Source organism: Gymnoscopelus braueri, assembly GCF_963280865.1.
Source record: "Gymnoscopelus braueri genome assembly, chromosome: 12".
Taxonomy (NCBI): Eukaryota; Metazoa; Chordata; class Actinopteri; order Myctophiformes; family Myctophidae; genus Gymnoscopelus; species Gymnoscopelus braueri.
In genome coordinates, this window is record NC_137614.1 from 36,856,722 (window position 1) to 36,872,169 (window position 15,448).

The 15,448-nt window shown below is 43.3% G+C and overlaps 1 protein-coding gene across 1 annotated transcript; it reads right to left on the reverse strand.

The window, feature by feature from the left end:
- Positions 1 to 1,055: 1,055 nt before the first annotated feature.
- On the reverse strand, positions 1,056 to 1,853 carry LOC308097632 (hydroxyacylglutathione hydrolase, mitochondrial-like; the record flags this gene model as incomplete). The annotated part of the gene is made up of 1 exon (XM_080445530.1): positions 1,056 to 1,853. Exon 1 carries the CDS (start codon positions 1,836 to 1,838, stop codon positions 1,056 to 1,058), a length of 783 nt encoding a protein of 260 aa, XP_080301656.1. The 5' UTR covers positions 1,839 to 1,853.
- Between the last annotated feature and the right edge of the window lie 13,595 nt (positions 1,854 to 15,448).

Below are 15,448 nucleotides of genomic sequence, written 5' to 3' on the forward strand. Positions count from 1 at the left end.
TTTGGACTAGAAGATACTGTTCCAATCAAGACTGATTGATCCTGTCTTACCTCGCTTCAAAAACGTAAACGGTTTTTTGAAGTGACACACCTATTTATAGAATTGTATTTCGTCATGCATTCCTCTAGCCAATCAAAGGCATTGGTGTCAACATATTAATACGTATTAAGATTTCGGTCTTGTTGTGGGATCAATTCAACTCTAGTCCTCTTCTGTGTTACTGTTGTAGATGAGTATGCTTTCTTAGCTTTGGCCTTCTGCGCCTTTGCTTGACCAATGTCAGGTGTTCTCAAAGGGACACACACACGCACGGACGGGTGATTTGGACTAGAAGATACTGTTCCAATCAAGACTGATTGATCCTGTCTTACCTCGCTTCAAAAACGTAAACGGCTTTTTGAAGTGACACACCTTTTTATTATAGGATTGTATTTCGTCATGCGTCCCTCTAGCCAATCAGGGACATTGATGTCAACATATTGACACGTATTAAGAGTTCGGCTTTGTTGTGGGATCATTTCAACTCTAGTCCTCTTCTACGTTACAATTGTAGATGAGTATGCTTTCTTAGCTTTGGCCTTCTGCGCCTTTGCTTGACCAATGTTAGGTGTTCTCAGAGGGAAACACACACGCACAGACGGGTGACTTGGACTTACTGAAGGTACTGTTCCAATCAAGTCTGATTGATCCTGTTTTACCTCACTTCAAAAAGTAGGGGCTTTTTGAAGTGACACACCTATTTATAGAATTTTATTTCGTCACGCGTCCCTCTAGCCAATCAGAGGCATTGGTGTCAACAACTTGACACGTGTCATGTGGAGCTTGCCCAATGTTAGCTTGGCTAACAATGTTTGCTCACACAAAGCGAAAACATATTCTCCACCTTCGGCGGAGACAATAATATAGGCATACAACTTGAGACAATGAATGTTGAAATCAGAATTGCAATGACCGAACCCCCCACTCAACCCGAAGGGTCCATTTGTGCACTCTCAAGAGCCAAATCAACACCCTGGAGCCCACTGTGCAGCAGGGCAACAAGAGTGCATTGGGTATCACTCTGTGGGGACCTTGAAGCCGTCCTTTTCTTTCCGTAGACTTCCCATGGTTTCAACTGGACTGCTCTGGTGCACATGTTTCTGCACCGACTTCTCTCTTACTCTCATAAAAGGGTTAAATGTTAATTCATCTGCCAAAGTGGAGGGGATAGTGGGTTCTCCATTGCTGTGTTTGTCCTTTGCCCATGCAAGTTTTTGCATAATAACATAATTGTTAGGTTCCACGTGCCGTGCAAATTTTAGATTGCTGACAGTGTACTCATGACCACAGAAGACCTGCGTTTCAGGGGGCAGAGATCCCAGGATGTCTATCAAGGCCTTGTACATCTGCTCTGCAGTACCCTCAAAGAACTTCCCGCAACCAGCCACAAACAGCGTGTCCCCTGTGAAGACAGCCGGTGGCTCGGTGCTGTTTTCTTTCGTCACATAGTAGCAGATGTGACCAGTTGTGTGACATGGAGTGAACAGGCACTTGACAGTGAGTGAGCCGATTGTTAACGTGTTGGAGTGGGAGACTTTCTTTGTGATGGCATCAACTCTGTCATCACCTCCATAGACCTTGAGTCCAGGGATCAATTTCAACAACTTCCCATTTCCACTGGCATGATCCCAGTGATGGTGAGTGGTGAGGACCGTCGTGAGTCTCACGCCATGCTTTCTGACCGCCTCCACAACCTTTGTTGGCTCAACAGGGTCGACCACAGCTGCTTCACTGGAGTCCATGTCGATCAGAAGGTACATGTAGTTGTCAGTGAGCGCCGGCAGAATTACCACCTTCATATTTGCTTGCTCCACCAGCGAAGTCTTCCTCAGTAGGGTGTGAAAAGAAGCTGCAGCTTTTGTAGGCGTAAACATATGAGATACTTTGGTTCCAAAAACACCCAGAGAGGTGGCTCCCACTATTACAGACCTGAAGAAGGTAGCAAACATCTGAGGATGTTTATGACCCAGAACAGTTCAGCTCTTTCTTTTATAATGGAAGTCAATGGGAGTTGGATCAGACTGAAGCCATGTCCAAATAAAGAGTCATACGTCATCATAGATATGTCATAGAGGACCGATTTCACTGACTGGCCTCATTAAGTCCATGACCCAAATGAAGCTATGCTGTTATTAGACCACGTCTTGTTTGCACACATTTACACTACTCCTGGTCAGATGGAGGAGGAGCCAGGCCCGGAGGCAACCCACAGTGCCTAGAGCCTCCTAGTGTCGCCAACACCAGCTGCAACATCTCAACTAACCTGGCCTGGCATTGGCCGGACTGATGGCGTGGATTCACTCACATATTTGCCACGTGTGAGTGGATCCGCGTTGTCGGTCTGGCTAGTGCCAGGCTAACCCTAACCCCTATTAGCACTGTCTCTAACCCCCAAGAGACAGTGGGGGCAGTAGCATGCCACTTGGACACAGGCTGGAGTCTGATCAGCCTCGGTCGGGTCGTCTGGAGGAGGGTGTCTGCTGCAAGACCCGAAACACCCAGTGACTCCTGGTAACAACACTGATGATGTGATGAAGTTTGTGCATCAGTTGATGTTTTATTAACAGTTGATCTGCAAGCTCACAACACCTCGCATTGTGACCGTTTATGAGCTTGTAGATCTGTTACTGTATATACAGTATACATACAGTAGGCTATACAATACGAAAAAGTATAGGGTATGCTATACAAAGTATAGAGTAAAGTGGTTAAAGGCTTAATCAATACTTGATTGAATCAGATATTTACATAACAGTATTTGCTGTAAAATAAATAAATTGATAAAATAAAATAACCTTTGTCGCAAGAAAGAAATTAAATATGCAACCTTGTATAGCCTATTTCAGGCAGGCCTCAGCTGATCAGTAGCGTGCTTTCATTGTTGGGTAAAGTATGTTTATGCGATCTTGTCTGTGGCCTCAAACGTTTGGGATACAGTACATTATCTGATGGCCACAATCTTTATCACATTCCTAGCTGAGAGGCTGTGAGAGCCTTTCCTTTCCTGTGACCGTACTGGTCTGCACCACAGCCTTGTTTCACGTGAGGTTGAGAGATTCTTGTTATCTGGACAAGTTCAAGTGTTTTCACCTTTCAGCTAGTAGTCTCCTCTCTCGCTCTCTTTCACTTGGATAGTGTATACTTGATCGCTCTCTTCTATTCAGCCTGATTTATGCTTCGTCGTACACCGATGGTAAAAATAGGGGTGGTGGGGGGAGTGTTAACAGGCTGGTGTGGTCAACAGAGAGCAGCAACCCAGACCGCAACACACGTATGCGCGCGCACACACACGCACGCGCATGTGTGCAGTCTGTGCACACAAACACACATTTGAGGTTCATTGGTGTCAGGAAGGTGTAGACGTGAGTTGTAGCCTTTTCACACTATACCACATGAAGTCAATGACTCACACAAGTGCCCGTGTGTCTCATTTGAACAACTGCAAGGAAATAGAATGTTAAAAGAGCTTTACGTTTTGTCATTTATTCTAGCAATCATCATCAGAATCATCCTTTAAATCACTTCTTGAAACCTTAATTTACATAGCCTACAGTACTTGCTTTAATATGATGCCTTTAAAGGTGTGAGATTTGAGGTGATAGCCTATTTGCTAGGGTTTGTTATTAAAGTAACAAAACACTTGACCTTTGACTAAACAGCTGATCACATTTCCTAAACATCAACAGCCAACTTTTGATGCATTCAATTACATCCGGCCAATAGTGGCACTGTGCAGCAGGTGAAAGCCAGTAGCCTAATTACACTTGAAGTAGATATCTGGACTCTTTTCACCAGTAGAATGATATGAAACCAGTCGGTATAGTGGGTCTTCAATAGAGGTTTATTTTGTGCAGTTACATGTAGGTTACAAGTAGCGTAGCCTAAGCAAGCGATGGTCAAGATCTTAAGATTACAACACACATCAGTAATATTTATATCCCTTCTGTCAGTAGGTCTCGCCCCCTCCCCATCTCATCTATTTCTTAAAATTAGGCAATATTCACCAGCTGGTTACTGGCTGCAAGTCCTTGTTGTTTGACCCTCAGTAAGACCATGGTAACCTAGTGCAAATAGCTCATCTGTCTCTTGTGTACGATTAGTCTCTTATGATAGACATCTCCGGCCGTCTTCCTAGAAGTGTTAGTCTTTCTTAATAATAATTGGAACTCTACTCTAAGTATGTAAGCAGAGTAAGCAAAATATCTTTACTCTAACTACTTTTCATTCAGTCTCAGAACGAGTCAACACTTTCTGTGGCTAAATACAGAGACATGGTTCCCCACTGATGGCCTCCAATATATCCTTCAATACATAGATGTGTTTTATCCACAACACACTCATTGAGGGAAACAAAGAAGAAATACAGTGAAATTCAGGCACAGATGGGGTCACCTCTTAATTGAGCAATACAGAATATTTCAGAACACAATCGTTCTGCTTTGACGGGTAACATTCGTGGCTTGAAGGTAAGCACATGAACACATTTTAAATGTGTTCATGTATGGAGAAATCAGACCATGACACACTTATGTCCGATGTTGGGTGACTGAGACTGACAGAGATAATAAGTGACAGAATTGATACATACATATGGAATACATTTTTTAGTAATGAGAACCCCACAAAGACCATTTACCAGCTTAAATATTATTGTGTTCCAGTTCTTCTTGTTCCAGTCTTGTTCAACTTTGTTTGTTTGTTTCATCACTTCCAATTCCACTGTATCCAGTATGAGTTATCTCCCGATTGGATACAAGTGGAAAAGAGACCTGAAAATATATTTGTTGGAGAGACAAAGACAGGGAGACCCCTGTTATGGAACAAACACTCTATAGCAATGATTACTATCAAAATATAGAGCGATTTGAGTTATTGGTTGGTTGGTTGATTGATTGATTGAATACTTAATTAAAAGTTTGCAAAAAGTATAGTGGTACAGTTATACAATAATGCTAAAAGAGCTTGGGAGCTTGTTTCCATTGTGGTCCTATAGACCAATTATGTGTTTACCAACATTGAGACTGGACGCACAGGTGATTGTTTCATGCAATCAATTCCCAACATATTGTTTGTGAAGACTTTTTCATTGGTCTTTAAAAGAATGTGGGGCCCGAGACCTCGAGTCCTTAGTTGCACCCCTGCTAAATGATTGTTAGCTAGGAACCAAATGGACATTTATGGGTCTGTTAATGGAACTAAATTGTCTCTGATGTTTGGTTCCATTTGTACACTCTCTGGGGTAAAATGTACACTGAGGATTTTACAGTGTAGTTTGGGGAGGGAGCGATGAAATTCCCATCAAACTGGTGGTCCTTGAAATTAAAAAGGTTGAGAATCTCTGTTTTAACCTTTATCCAAGAGGAGAGTTTTGCTGATTATGCATAGTGTCTTTTTTTTCAGCACTACCCTGAACTTTTAATAACACGCTGGGAGCCGTCCAGCACAGAGTCCTATGGTGATTTTACTCTGACAGTGTACAAATACAACCAGCTGGCAACATTTTACTTGAGTAAAAGAACAGAAGTATTGGCATCAACCAAAGAAAAAAGGCTAACTTTTTAATCTACAAGCTCATAACGCGTCGCGGCGCATTTTTAGCTTATAGAGTGGGCACGTTCAAATAGACAGAGTATAACATACAGTAGGTCTTACTTGTAATTGGTAAAGTATGTTTTGTAATAAATATCTAGATCTGCAAAACTAAAGTGTTCAAATAATTGTAGTGGAGTAAACAGTACAATATTTGCCTCTGAGATGTAGTGGAGTAGAAGTATAAAGTGACATTTTTTTAATTGAAATCAATGAAAGTAAAAGCACCTCAAAATTGTACTTAAAGGTAAGGTGAAGTGATTTACTTTGGTTAAAATAAGATAGCTAAATAGCTATATTCTGGTAGTACTCATTGCTATAGAATGTTTGTTCAGTAAAAGGAGTCTCCCATTCATTTGCATATACATTTTTGTTACTACACCACATTGACTTTATAAGGCAACAATTTATTGTCACAAGGATGTAAAAGTACATGCACTAGTTGGGGTGCTCCATAATACATAATAAAATGCATTTTCAGTGCTCTCTCCTGATTGGCTAGTTTGTCACCTACCAGAAATTGTACTATATTCTGTTTACTAAAGAGCTGGAGAGACCCCTGTGACCAAACAAACGCTCTGTAGCAATGATTACTATCAGAATATAGTGCTTCACCTTTTTCAACAAAAAACTAAAATTACCAAAAAACATCACTTACCCTACCTTTAAGTATAGCACCACAATGGAAATAAGCCTTCGGACTTTATTGTGTTTTTATCCTCTGTGATATTGTGTTTGTTATTATGTCACGGCGCTGATGTGGTCAAATAAATGCATTCCTTTCATTCATTCATTCACTGCTTGAGTGAATGTACTTACTTTCCACCACTGTCAAATGAGCCCGTTTACATTTGTACACTGTCAGTTACAAATGGACAAATTAACACGGAGCAGTTGCAGTTGTAATGATCATTACACTGGATGAGATCGCAGCATATGAACACAGGACGTAATTAGCTCATAAACCATATAAATATAATTTATGAATCAATTACAATATAATAATACATACATATAGGTATATATATATATATTATTATTATTGAATCTTACGTCACTGTAATGTAACGTGAGTTCTTGGACAGGCTTATATAAATGTCAGTTTAATCAGAGAGAGATACATTTTAACTGGTCGGACAAAAGACACCACACATCATTACTTTCTTTGTTACAATAAAATTGGGTTTATTCAGACTTCACCGTTACAAGTATTTATAAAGCAACGCTTGGGAAACAGAAACTTATGTTGTGTATGGAGTTAATGTGGGGAGATAAGAAAACAGGAGAGAGAAAAAGTCACAGAGAGTAAAAGAAGGAATCGCATTGGGGATACATTATTGTAAAACCTTCTGAGCTATGCTCAACTATAACAGATATTCTCTTGTAAACACAGTAACGTCGCCTTAAGATTAATGCACAAATCAAAATGGTTCAACACACCTTTAGACCCTGGATAGGGGCCTGAGTCCGGAGACTCTGGATTTCGGGAGAAAGGTACACAGGCGCGCTTTAAAGCCCAACTTGGCACTGGTTCTAGCGAGTGGTCTCAGAGTTCGGGAATCTCAGTGCAAAGGCAATACTGAGTTGGCGTCGACGGTGGCGGAGGCCGGGTCGCCGAGTTGACCGCGGTGATGTCCTCTTGGAGAAGGGCGCACTTCTGCTCTTTCGGTGCTCGCTGCCGCGGGTAGACGAGAGTGAGGCCGTGGTAGGCCTCCGTGCTACGGGGACTTGTGTGTCCCTTGGATCGCGTCGTTGGTTGGATGGAGCCGACAGGAGGTCCCGTGTTGAAGAGCCCTAGGAAGGCTGGTTAACCCTCCTCGTCCTTGGTTGGTGATGGGAGAGCCAGGGAGATCATCCCTTGGCGGCTTTAAGCAAAGAGTGTTGTTCGTGTGGGATCTATATACCCTAAAATGTCTTTGAAGTGTGGTCAAATGTCATTACTATGCTAAATCCTTATCTGCTGTGGGATTTGCTGACTCTGAGTCACCGGGAGGGGAAGCAGAACCCTTCCGTGTGGTTTTATGACCCAGGTCAGCCATGGGCCCCCCTTGGGTCAGGCCCCGGTCACTTCTAAACACCAGGCATACATTTGGAAATACAGCATAGTACTACATTTTCACATTATTGTCCATTATTGTCCACATGTCTCTCCATGAGGTCACGTGTAATGTCTTCTTTGTGGTGAAAACATAATTTTCCATGCGCTCAAAAAGAGGGAGAAAGAGTGTGAGAGAGAGAGAGGGGGGAAGTTGTGTGTGTGTGTGTGTGTATGTGGCCATTTGGTTGGCCTGGCTTTCTCCCCCCCCTTTTCCTGATCTGTTGTCTTCATCTTTGATGTCAGGATGGGGGAGAGATAATGGGAAATTCCACACAGCTCTTTGGTGAGCAGTCTGGATTTTACGGCTTGTCCGCAACGTCTCTCGCTGTTATCACCGTGTCGATTACAAACCCCCATTTAGGCCAGCGAAGGTCGGACCGCAGGTCCAGGGTCTTCTGCTGGCGTACCAGAATTTCAGCGACTGGATAACAGGGAGAGAACACACAGCGTGGCACACATTCCATCTGGCCTTCTAGGGCGGCCACCATTAGACTTGGCAATAACCCTAAGGCGACACTGCTATAGTCTAGTGGCATGCATCCTACGTAAAGGCACAGAGGTGAAAGGACAGAGAGAGAGAGAGGGAAAAGAAGGTGTTCTTTCTCTATGGGGTTCTTAGCCCGCCGGGCTTGGCTGTTGGCTAAGAAGGTTCTAATGGGGCCAAAAAGAAATCAATAAAACCATGCTGATATCAGGACCGTCTGTGTCCTAGAACCGGGGGAGTTAACTCTGGCCAAGGCCAGTGTTTACAGGGTATTACATGGGGTTCTGAATCTCTATGGGGGCCCAGTAGAAGAGAAAAACAGAGAAAGAATAAAAAAACAAAAACATAGTGCCAATGAGACATTAGCCCAACATCTAACTGAACCTACAGGGTTTTCTTTGAAACCTAACAGGTGGTTTTGAGTAGGGCCACACTCAGTATGCGCTAAAGTTTTAGTTTGCTTGCCTTTCCGGAGGAAAGGGGAAGATCGCATGCTGGGATTTTTATAACAGTAAAACAAGAGCCCGTTTGGGCGGGTATTGCACCCAAAATTACCTTTGACTTAAAGTAAACTAAAATGCAAAAGAAAAAATGTCTATAAAAGTGTAAGAATAAAATGCCAAAGCAAAATGTATATAAAGGTTTTTTTTTTTTTTCAAAACAAAATACAACACACACGGCGGTCATCCCACCTTGTGGTGGGAAGGTAGTCCTACTTCCAACAGGCTTGGGCCGTGTTGGTGTCAAGATACAGGTCGGGGTTGCTGTCATTGTGGGCCACCACGTCTGGCGTGGTAACCCTGACGTATGTATCATCGTGCCCCCCCCTTAGGTTGGTCACGTTTTATGAATGATAATGTAAACCATTTTTCAACATTTGACACAAAGTTTGAGAAACCTATGCGCAAAAAGTTAAAAATATACCGGACCCCCCTTATGTTTTAGATGAAACACGAACTATTGTGAAGTGGTGTCATATGAAGCATACATTGGAACAAAGTGATTAGGTTCTCTCAAATTCTTGTCGTCACGGGCTGGGCTTTGCCATCGTGATTCTCTGGGGACTTCAGCTGGGAGCTGTTGTACCAACTCAGGGAATCCAGGTCTTGTCCCAGAGTTATACCGTGAGAGCGAGCGACCGCGGTCTGGACTACGATCTTGGGAGGAGGGACGATCGCGGTCGTATGAGGGGGAGCGAGGTCGGCTCCAGGAGGGAGACTGGCGGTCGCTTCTCCTATACTGACCACGGTCGTCTTGCCTTTCATATTGTTCCCAATCGTTTTGCTCTTGATGTGAGGGGTAGTCACTCGGTCCGTTGTTGGACCTGTCTGTGCGAGGGTGCCCCCCCTCAAGTTCAAGGCTTTCTATTGGGCATACCGTATGGGCTTGGGGTTTAGTGCGATCTCTATCGAACGCTTCTCGGGCCAGGTTGCGGAGCTTGTTAGCTTGCGTATGTCTCGGTTCGACCCCAAGGGGAATTTGCTTTTTAATGGAAGGATGCAAATTACTTAAGAACAAGGCTTTAAAGTATTCGTTTTCTTCCATATTGGGTAGATTTTGATCGCCAAAGTACGCTCTACGCAGTTTTGCATAGTATACGTTAATAGGTTCGTCCTTTGAGTGGTGAACTCCTATGGCGGCGGTAATACCACTCTTGCTTTGGTGGTCGGCAAATTCCTCGATAATTGCCGCACGTATAGCCTGCCAGTCTTGGCGGGTTTGTTCTGTCTGCCGTCTAACAAAACTGCTGACCTCTCGGTTGGAGGTTAGCGTAATGAGTCTTAATTTGGTTTCAGACGTGACAGGGGCATATTCTTCTAAATGGTAGTCAATGTCCTCCAAATAGGTGTAGGTATCCACGTCCCCATCTGTTGTGGGGTTAAAGCGTGGGATAAATTTAGCAAGTTTTTTCAGATCGTCAGTGGTTAGGTGTTGACCGGCTGGGTTAGCGCGTGGTGACACCGTTCCGTTTCCTGACCTTGGGGGAGTACCTGTACCGTGTGGCACTGGCTGGGTTTGCCCCGGCAGGCTCAGGCCGGCTTGCCCGGAGGGGAGAGGCGCCTCATACCTTTGGACAGTTGGTGTTACAGAGGGTGGAGGGTGGCTCCCCGTATTTGGAAAGGTTTGACTACCATTTAGCAGAGCGTGACCTGGGCTAGTGTACATAGGGTGTATCCCCGGTAGGGAAGCCGGGGCTCCGCCTGACGGGGGAAGTACTTCTCTCCCTGGCGGGAGAACAGTGTCCCTATGTGCTAGTCTAGTCAAGTCATGGCTGGCAATTTGGCTTTCAATTTTTAGGCTAGTGACCTGGTGTGTGGAGACTTCCAGATCATGTCTCAATTTTGCAATTAGAGTGTCCGTTTCTGAGATGTATTTATGCCATGCCTGCCTTTCCTGTGTAAAACCATGTATTTCCGCCCTTAAGGACCCCATGAGGCGTTCTCTGACAGTTACCGTACCCTGGGCGACGTTTACGTCATTCCGCAGGTCGCTAATTTGACTTTGAAAGTCAGTGTTATCAGTTTGAACATCCAGGAGTGCTTGGGTTAGTCTAGTTTTCACTAATTGTCCTTCAGAGAGGCGGTCTTGAAGGTCGAGCGCCTCTGTTTCTAGCTGAATTATCCTCGCGTCAGCGGGACCTGATTGTCCAGTCCCTGCGCTGGGGGAAGGTGGAGTTTGTTTTACGGCTAATTCCATCGTGGCAATTTGGTTTTTTAGCTGTACTATTTCCTGCTCAGCTGTTGTCAGCAAAGCAGCTTTACTTTCCAAATCCTTTACCTTGTCCTGTAGCTCATCGACCTGTTTCACAGAGGCCATCTTAATGGACAGGGCGAAAGGAGCGACTACTAGGGTTCGGTATTTGGTCCAAATATGTTCAGCTAGTGTTAGCTATTACTTTGGACAAAACTAGAAGGAGTGGTACATGCAGCAATACTGGTGAAGTAACAGTGGAATTGTACTTAGTAGGCCGTGTGAAGATGAGACAAGGTTTCCCTGATAATTATTTTGAGGTGTTTAGCTTTGTTTGAGACCTACAAATTTAAGAGGGATTATTAATCCCAGGTTCCTTAGTTTAGTTTATTTTATTTTTTTAAATAAACGTTTATTCGGTTCGAATAGTAAAGTATCTTTGATTGAGAGAAAAGTCTTTGAAGGTTCCTTTGGGTTTTCCCCAAAATAACCGAGATTAGAAGAGAGGAAACAAAACCTTTCTTTAAAATCTGGAAAAACTAATCAGAGAGAAGTGAGAAAAAGTTTTTTTTTTTTTTAAACTTTAACTAAATTCAATCTCTAAAAATTAATCCAAAAAAAAAAATATTGTTTAATCCAAATTCTAAAAAAAAAAAAAAAAAAAAAAAAATCAATTTTTTTTTTTATTTTTTTTTTAAAAAAATAATTCTATCCATTTATAGAAATTTCAGAATAAACGTGAACAATCTGCAGAGTATCTTTAGAAACCGGAACATTGAAAAATTTCCGGGAATTATAGCCGAAAATACTCTGCAATCTTCAGACTTATTGTGTTTCTTCTTACAAAGGAACAAAAATTAATAATCTGTTTCCAATTCTGAACTAAGATTAACTTTCCGAATTAAGCAGTTAACTTATTAACCCTTTACTTTAAAACGAGCTCAAACTTTAACTCAGAAAATTAATATGGTCCGTTGGGTTTGGATCAACCAGGCTCTGTCTGTGATTTGTCAATCAAATGACCCAGATGAAACTTTTGTCACTCCGGTTTTGTTTGTCAACTCACAGTCAAACTCTCGCCGATTCGAACGCACCGTTCATAGCTACAACCTCTAAATATAACACTGGATACCAGTCTGTCTTCACACAACGTCACCACAACAGATCTTTATCTCAAGTGAATGTCTCACTGGAGCTCGGCTGTAGTGGGGGTGGAGTTCTTAGCTCCACAAAGCCTCTGCCCGTGCTGTGACGTTATCAACGGGGGAGGGGTGTGTTTACGCAATCCAAAATGGCGCCAACTGAATTGTCACGAGAGGGTCAGTCAGCAGGCTGTACGGGCCCGTGGCTGTTTGTGTTAGAAACACGAATTTCCTTCAGACAGCAATCTTGGCACAAGTTAAATCACGGATCAGTTTTAAGAGAAGAAAGATACGACTTTGGCTATTCTCTTTCTCTTCGTCTGATCTGTAAGCCTTTTACTGGGATTCTAAGTGACTATTAAGCGCTATAATAGTGATTCACTCGAATTTCCCCTTCTCATGAGACTGTATTAAACTGTCTCAGAGGATACCAAAATTAACAACGGCTTACTTATAGTTATTAACTCATAAGGGTGTCTGTCGCTTGATTGACAGTGCAGCGTGAGTGATACTTGGAGCGTTACTCCAAGAAGTACCCGCACAAAGGAAGCCCACTTTCCCTCAATTCCCTGGCTCTGTGGAGCTCAGAGTTGGTGGAGGAGGAGTCCTAAGCTGCTAGTGTCCGTGGTACGTGCTGTCACGTTGCCAACGGGCGGGGTCTGCTTACGTAATTCAAAATGGCGTTTGCTGGAGAATTTGTGAATGAGCTCTGTGCATTCTGACCAGAGAGAAAAAAAAACACACAGCTCTGTCGCTGTCTTTTGCTTCTTAGTCTATCTGTGGCCAAACACGATCCCAGTCTTTCACTCAGCAATCGTCACGAAACCAGTTAAATTACGGACCAGTTTGAAAAATAAAAGTACGAGTATTTTTCTTTTTCTTTATCTGATCTGTTAGCTTTTTAGGATTCTAAGTGAGCTGAAGCATTACAGTAGCGGTTCACTTTTGGAGATCCTCGTCTCCTAGACGATTTAATAAACGGTCTAAGAGGATACTAGAGATTATAACAAGCTTACAAAAGTTAATAAATCTCAGTCCAGTTTTGACGTAATTTTACCTTGGTTTAGCCTAGATTTGTGTTAACTAATCTCGCTTTCTCTTATTATTATAATTACCGGCTCGAGTTAATTACCATCGAGTGTCGGTGTTTATTCATAAATTGGCCATTGGTAAAAACTTTGTCAGAATTTAAAAGGGAAAGGCTCTTTCTAAGTAGCTAGTTTAAAAAGAATATTTTTCAACCTTTTGAGTGCTGGACTCACATTAAAAGAATACTTTTTCTTTTATTATCTCCGGGGGGAAATAACACTCTATTTTTTTTCTATTGCCTGACGCACACACTGCCTGCAGTGGGACTCAGGGTTTAGTTAAAAAGAGGGCACGGTAATTTTGCTGACATACATCCTATCCAAGCGCGGTGCGCGTTCTGTTGGTTTTTTTCTCTTACTGCTCCCCACGTTTGTTTTCAAACGTAGATGTTTGGTATCATTTGTCAACACAGTCTAGTATTCTCTCTGCTTAAAGACAAAAACCTGCCTCGTATAACGGGGCACCACCTGTAATGATCATTACACTGGATGAGATCGCAGCATATGAACACAGGACGTAATTAGCTCATAAACCATATAAATATAATTTATGAATCAATTACAATATAATAATACATACATATAGGTATATATATATATATTATTATTATTGAATCTTACGTCACTGTAATGTAACGTGAGTTCTTGGACAGGCTTATATAAATGTCAGTTTAATCAGAGAGAGATACATTTTAACTGGTCGGACAAAAGACACCACACATCATTACTTTCTTTGTTACAATAAAATTGGGTTTATTCAGACTTCACCGTTACAAGTATTTATAAAGCAACGCTTGGGAAACAGAAACTTATGTTGTGTATGGAGTTAATGTGGGGAGATAAGAAAACAGGAGAGAGAAAAAGTCACAGAGAGTAAAAGAAGGAATCGCATTGGGGATACATTATTGTAAAACCTTCTGAGCTATGCTCAACTATAACAGATATTCTCTTGTAAACACAGTAACGTCGCCTTAAGATTAATGCACAAATCAAAATGGTTCAACACACCTTTAGACCCTGGATAGGGGCCTGAGTCCGGAGACTCTGGATTTCGGGAGAAAGGTACACAGGCGCGCTTTAAAGCCCAACTTGGCACTGGTTCTAGCGAGTGGTCTCAGAGTTCGGGAATCTCAGTGCAAAGGCAATACTGAGTTGGCGTCGACGGTGGCGGAGGCCGGGTCGCCGAGTTGACCGCGGTGATGTCCTCTTGGAGAAGGGCGCACTTCTGCTCTTTCGGTGCTCGCTGCCGCGGGTAGACGAGAGTGAGGCCGTGGTAGGCCTCCGTGCTACGGGGACTTGTGTGTCCCTTGGATCGCGTCGTTGGTTGGATGGAGCCGACAGGAGGTCCCGTGTTGAAGAGCCCTAGGAAGGCTGGTTAACCCTCCTCGTCCTTGGTTGGTGATGGGAGAGCCAGGGAGATCATCCCTTGGCGGCTTTAAGCAAAGAGTGTTGTTCGTGTGGGATCTATATACCCTAAAATGTCTTTGAAGTGTGGTCAAATGTCATTACTATGCTAAATCCTTATCTGCTGTGGGATTTGCTGACTCTGAGTCACCGGGAGGGGAAGCAGAACCCTTCCGTGTGGTTTTATGACCCAGGTCAGCCATGGGCCCCCCTTGGGTCAGGCCCCGGTCACTTCTAAACACCAGGCATACATTTGGAAATACAGCATAGTACTACATTTTCACATTATTGTCCATTATTGTCCACATGTCTCTCCATGAGGTCACGTGTAATGTCTTCTTTGTGGTGAAAACATAATTTTCCATGCGCTCAAAAAGAGGGAGAAAGAGTGTGAGAGAGAGAGAGGGGGGAAGTTGTGTGTGTGTGTGTGTGTATGTGGCCATTTGGTTGGCCTGGCTTTCTCCCCCCCCCTTTTCCTGATCTGTTGTCTTCATCTTTGATGTCAGGATGGGGGAGAGATAATGGGAAATTCCACACAGCTCTTTGGTGAGCAGTCTGGATTTTACGGCTTGTCCGCAACGTCTCTCGCTGTTATCACCGTGTCGATTACACAGTCTTATACTGCATGCCACTGAACAGCTGCACAACTGAAGGTTCGAGTTTGAAGTGCCCTGCCAAAAATAGCAAATGGAACACTCTATGCTTAAGATGTTGATTGTGATACTGTATACCCTGTGTTGGTAAAAAGGGGGTCCTACCTCACAGGACAGGAGTGGTCATAGAGAACCCAGCGCGTATCAAGGTCCCGCCGGGCACTCACCCCTCCAACCTTCTCCGTACCACCTGGCCCCATAACCCTCACTCAACAACACGCTGCCCAGCCTGCCCTCTCTCACCCCTGACTGACGTGTTT